General features: G+C 42.0%; 1 protein-coding gene across 1 annotated transcript; it reads left to right on the top strand.

Annotated features, from left to right (window-relative positions):
- Positions 1–636: 636 nt before the first annotated feature.
- Positions 637–5,549, top strand: LOC104537737 (lysozyme g-like). The gene is made up of 5 exons (XM_010180709.1): positions 637–712; positions 2,514–2,603; positions 3,201–3,397; positions 4,491–4,629; positions 5,416–5,549. Exons 1-5 carry the CDS (start codon positions 637–639, stop codon positions 5,547–5,549), a joined length of 636 nt encoding a protein of 211 aa, XP_010179011.1.
- The last annotated feature ends 496 nt before the right edge of the window (positions 5,550–6,045 follow it).

The following is a 6,045-nucleotide window of genomic DNA, read 5'->3' as shown; positions in this document are numbered from 1 at the left end:
TGCTTAAGAGTCCTGTCTGATTAAGAATGGGATTGGGCTTTTATGGAATATAGTGATTGACTGTCAGCCATTTATTGCTAAACCAAACCTCCTTGCTCAGCAATCCTAGCTTAGCAAAATGCTCTTATAATAAAACTGTCTCATTTTTTATCAGTTTTCTATTTTTCTCTCTGTATCCAGCTGGTCCAGAGTGTTTTCCAATGCCAAGGCACAGCATGACCTAAGAAATCTGGTAATTTTCTTTCACCAGAGAGCACACAGAGTGGGGCAAGTTTTAAGTCTTTTCCCTCACAGAGGCAGAGCATCCTGCTACAAGACCAAGTTTCATAGCAGAACTAGGATGAGCTGGATCTGAATTGGATGTTGCCAAATGTCTCAACTAACAGTGAGTACAAGGTGAATCCAGGACATAAACCACGATTTGGGGCACTTTTGATGCTGCCCAAAGCCACCACCTGTATCTCTGACACAGCAGGAGAGATGGCAAAGCAGTGCAGCTTAGGTACTGCCTCCTCAGAGACAAGTGAGCAATGGGACAAGCAAAAGCTGTAACCAGTTCTCCATCCCTGGAAGCCTGAGCCTGCAGCAGGTCCTGAGCTCTTGCTGGAGCCTGCAAGCTGCAGCCTGCTCAACATCATGGTGATGACAGACAGGGCTGCTGTTATGAACCGCGGTGCAGGCGTGCCGCTCCTTCCCAGCAGTCTGAATGCAGGTCAGTAGAGGAAAACACTTCCCAGAACATATGAGACTCCATGCATGCATATATGATTAGGTAATTTCTGGATAGGGCTCCAGAAAACACCTGTCTGCCTCACCTACAGTGATGTAGAAACAGCAAAGTAGTAAATCCTTTATGATTTCCCCCCAGTAATAAGGAAGCACAAACCATCTGGAGATTACTGGTTCATGAATAATCTTCAGTGTTGTTTAGAACTTTCAATATCTTTTTATGTCACTCCTGTAATAAGCCATATCTGTTTTATATTCCTTCTTGTCAGGGGTACTTCCCTGTGTTTCCATCTTCTTTAAACTCACTTGTAATTGTGAACACAAAGATGCCTGTGCATGGGCTGCTGTGACTTTTTGCAGCCGGTTCTTGATGTGAGGTATAAACAGTACAGGAAAAACGTACAGCATTGAATCTTTCAATGTTATGACCCAGGATGAATTCCCCAGCCTCAAATGTGAAAGAGCTGACAAAAGAGCGAAACAGCATTTCATCCTTGCAAAATTTACCGTGGGTGAGACACATGGCGGGATGGATTAGCAGTGATGGGGAGGTCTGCCATCCAGTGGCTTTTTTGCTTACTGCCGAACAGCTACAGCAGCTTCAATCCACGCTGCCTGCTAATTTGGGTTTGTTTGTGCCTTCACTTTTGTTGTCACTGGTACAAGAGGGGATAGCAACATGGACCTGGCCATGCTTTCTGCATATCCAAATTCTCAGTGGTTGCAGCTCTGTTTCCTGTTACTGTTGCTGGGTCTTTACCTGCATAAACTTTATCATATCCAGAAGCGCAGGTTCCCGTTTTCCCATAGTCAGCACGTAATTGCTTTCAACAACTGAAGGGAGGTGGTTGTTTTCAGATGAGCCTCCTCCTAGTTCCAAACTGTTAGCAACAGAGGTTTTAAATTAGATTTAAAAGGTATTTAATTTTTAAAATCGAAACTGTGTTCGTGCCGTAGAGCAGAAACCCTGTTGTGTTTGGGTGGACGCACAACAAGTTGTTAGTTGTTCCCGTTTCCTGTAATACCAGCAGCATGCGGGAAGTGCACTGAGTCAGCTGCTCCAAAACACCACCAGCAGATAAAAAGCCCATTTGTCTCTAGGAAGTGAGGTGAGAAGGTGTGGAGACATCCTGCAGCAACCATGTCAGGTCTGTGATGTTCATCTAATATTCTTGTAAATAATTCACTGTACCAAAGTCTGTTTTCCATTAACTGCTAGGCTCAGGTTAGTATTATTCTTCTCAGTTGCTGTTTGAGTGTTTTCCCTTCTGCAACAGCGTGTTTAGACAACAGATAAATGCAGATAAATTGCAAGTCAAACAAACTGCTAGTCAGCTAAATTGTAATGGATGTAATTGAAGGATGTTTCTCTTTGATTTTACTTGTTGATGGTAGTGATGGAAAAGAACGCTGGAGCCTATACATACTATAGGATTTCTTTCGAGTGTCAGATTTTTTTGTTATTTTGGAATAGAAAAACTGCCTTTTGGAGGCTCCTTTCTCCATTGGCTATGAGAGCAGCCCCAGTCTCAAGCTTTGACTAGACAGCTAAGCTTTAGGCAAGCTAAAATAAGGGGAGATGAATTGTGCTTAAAGCACCAGTTCACCTCACAAGCTACAATGTGGCTTTATGCTAGCACGACCATGGGGTAATCCGTTCCTGAGCATACAGTACCATGACCGACATCTGCTAGAGATGATGCCGTGAGTTTCAGTCATGGATCTGTAAACATTTTATGGCATGCATCACACACTGCGCTGGTCTGACATCTGATTGCTCTTAGGCTGTTTGGAGCATTATGGGAACATACAGAACGTTGGCACAACTGGAGCTTCGCAGGCAACCGCGAAACCAGAAGGTCTGAGCTATGCAGGTAGGCACTAATGCAGTTGTTTATTTCCCCTTACATCCATGCACAACCTCCTGGCTATTATGGATACCAGTCAGTCACTGCCACGTGAGCACATTTTTTCACAGCCAATGAAGATCCTACTCAGACACAAAAGTTTATGTCAGGAATAGAATTGCCTTTGATATGATATTCAAGACCAACACAGGGAAATTGCAAGGTCTGCTGGCTGCATCCACCCCATGACACTGAGCCTGCTTTTCTCTCTCCCTTAACAGGGTTTCCCTCATGATCTGTTTCTGAACATTTCCCCATTGTAGTCCTAATTTAGAAGGAACTACATCTGGGACTAATTCACTCAAAGACTTAGATTTAGATCAAGAAGACCCACCTTCTAGTCTGCACCCTAGAGAACTGCCCTCTGTACTTGAGAAAAATCTTTTATTTCATCTGTGTATTGATTTCTAGGGCACTTATCCTTCAGCAAAATTGGTCAATTCTATCACTGCTCCTCTCCAAATAGATTCAGAAGGATTAAAGATGTCAGCTCAGTCATGACTGTTAGAACAGCTTGTTTCTAACTTAAAAATGAAAGGAAAAGTCATGCATGTTTTGTTGCAGGAGTTCCTGCCTCAGAGAAGATTGCAGAAAAAGATTTGACGAACATGAAGAAATACCATGCCAAGATTACAAAAGCTGGCCACAGCAAGTGTGTTGATCCAGCTGTGATTGCTGGTATTATCTCTCGAGAGTCGCATGCTGGGGCAGCACTGCAGGGTGGCTGGGGTGACCATGGAAATGGATTTGGTCTAATGCAGGTATAGTCAACCTTCTTAAAACACAAACCTCATCCTTCTTTTAAAGCAGAAAGTCAGAAGAGCAGCAGAGGCTCAGTTGAAAGGCAACCCCCTAAACCTTTTTGGCCAACTCTTAGGCCAGAATAAAGCTGATGCTGACCTGGCTGTCAGCTCCTGGCACCGGGGAAAGAGCCCAGTGAGTGTCAGGGCATGAGCAGACTGCTTTTGCACCATGAAAAAGCTGTTTGCTCCCCAGCACACTCTTAGGAATGAAGAGATTAATTTCATATTTTAGATATTTCAACTTTAGATAATAAGTCTTGTTTCAAAAAGCATTTTTTTAAACTAAGCTCAGAGACCTGCAGGCTGCAGCTACATACAGTCAGGTTAATTACCCTTTATGCACCACAGGGGCATGGCTGGTGGGGGATCTTGCTTCATTATTCATGCCTACATTTATGCCTCACTTGTTTGCCAAGTTGTATGCTTATCCATACAATCTCTAAATATTTGCTGCATGCATTGGGATCTGCTTTTGTAACAGCTCCAGCCCCCTTAGACTTGTGCTTTACTACCCCATGGATAAGAGGTGACGAGGGGAAGAAGCAGATGGGGAAGGAGGAGAAGGGGAAGGAGCAGAAGGGCAGAGACTGAGGGGAAATCCCTAGAGGAAACAGGGGTTTTTCCACCCCTGATGCAGCTGGGGAGGAGAGGAGCAGTCACCTTGCAGCTGGAAAAGCTTTAGCAGCCATAAGATCACTTTCTGCACCATCACCTTTACAGCAGCAGCTGTGTTGTTGTGTTTTTAAGGCTCTGACAGACAAGGAGGTGGAGCAGGCATTCCTCTTCAGTGCCCCAATAGTCATTAGATTAGTTAATAGTAATTGAAATGGCTGAATAGTCATTAGAATAGTCATTAGAATAGTCAGTAGATTCATGCTTGTGCTGGCTTCACCTGTACCTTGAGTGAAGTTTGCTTCCTCTCTATGGAATTACAACAGAGGTAAATGATGAGATTTATGAACAAAATGAATACAAGCAGACTGTAAACAATGAAGAGCTGTGGATAAATACTGGGGTTTCTGGTGTGTTGATATTGCTGTCTTACTTTCAGATTGACAAACGGTACCACAAGCTTGTTGGGTCATGGGACAGTGAAGAGCACATAGCACAAGGCACAGAGATTTTATGTGAGATGATAAAGGCAATCCAGAAGAAATTCCCAACATGGACAAAGGAACAGCAGCTAAAAGGTAGAGTTTTGTCAGCTTTAAAATGTCAGCTTTAAAATGTCAGCTTTAAAATGCTTCACACACATAACAGTCAAGCATGATAACATTGTGAAACTGAGCGCTTTAGAAAACGAAATACATCCCAGTCCCCTTGTTCATTTTACTGCAGTGTGGAATAATGTTTCTTAACACTCACTAAAAGGAACAGAGGACGCGCTTAGCTTTCTAGCAGGTTTTTGGAAAACTTGGCAAATATCATGACATTTTTCAGCGACAAGGAGTAAGGGTGGGTTTTTCCCCTCCTCTCTCCATTCCATTTGTTTTGTGTTTCTATGTCCACCTACAAAAACTCCAAAGAAGGTACAGATTAATTTTGGAAACATACGGTCCTCTCTGAAGGAAACGTGATTATGTTCTTGAGCACTGACTGGAGCTGAAGCCGTCATGGTTGGGTCTCTTTATACCAACTACAATACAAATGTGTCTGAGGTTATTAATGCAGGTAGACACGAAGGCGTATGCACAAGAGGAAGTAGTCATACAACTGAAGATGTTACACTAGCAAAATACAGCAAGGGGACAATGATCACCAAGTCAAGATGTAAATGAGGAAATTATGATTTCTTCACAAATTTAAAACACAAAAAGAACACCTCAGTGGCAAAATTAGCCAGAAATGCTAATACAGTACTATTGAAAAGAGAGTTGCAAACTGAAGCAACACATTTAAGGTGTGATTTTGTTTGTTTGCTTATTTACTGACAAAGCATCACCTCTGTTTATGTGTTTATTTCACTCTCAATTCAGGTGGGATTTCAGCCTATAATGCGGGAGTTAACAACGTCCGGAGCTATGACAGAATGGACATTGGCACAACACACAATGACTACGCCAATGATGTGGTTGCAAGAGCCAAGTTTTATAAGAGACATGGATACTGAGATATCTGGGCAACGATTAGACCTGAGTCACTGATTGCATGCTTTGCTTCTCATTTAAAAAATCCTGCATTTCTCCCTCAAAAAACCAGTAAGAATGGGGTGGGCAATGCAGCCAGAAAAAGTGAAAGCTTTCAATTATTTTTTCTTTCAGCTAAGGGTAAAAAAATAGCTTTAAAATATAACACTGCTAATAATCCAAACAGCAACCTATCTTTTGCCATTTATTTTTTATCTCATTTCACGAGAATATTCAAGCAGAGTTTTCATATGTGCTTGCAGTTTCTCAAGCAGAAGATTAATGCTGCAAGAAAGTTATAACACAGCTTAACAAATCTTATCTGCCTTAAATTTTTGCTGTTAATGCATGTGTCTAACAGCAGTATAAAATTGGTTGTTAAAAAATTTCAATTTTTGAATATTTGAGATAAATACTGTTTATGCTTAATCTACCAGAAGAGTATATCATGTCCTTTCAGTATAATTGCTCTTAACTTTG

Source organism: Mesitornis unicolor, unplaced genomic scaffold, assembly GCF_000695765.1.
Source record: "Mesitornis unicolor isolate BGI_N332 unplaced genomic scaffold, ASM69576v1 scaffold39073, whole genome shotgun sequence".
Lineage (NCBI taxonomy): Eukaryota > Metazoa > Chordata > Aves > Mesitornithiformes > Mesitornithidae > Mesitornis > Mesitornis unicolor.
The sequence above is the reverse complement of the archived record's forward strand: the minus strand, read 5'-3'. Positions and strand labels throughout refer to the sequence as shown.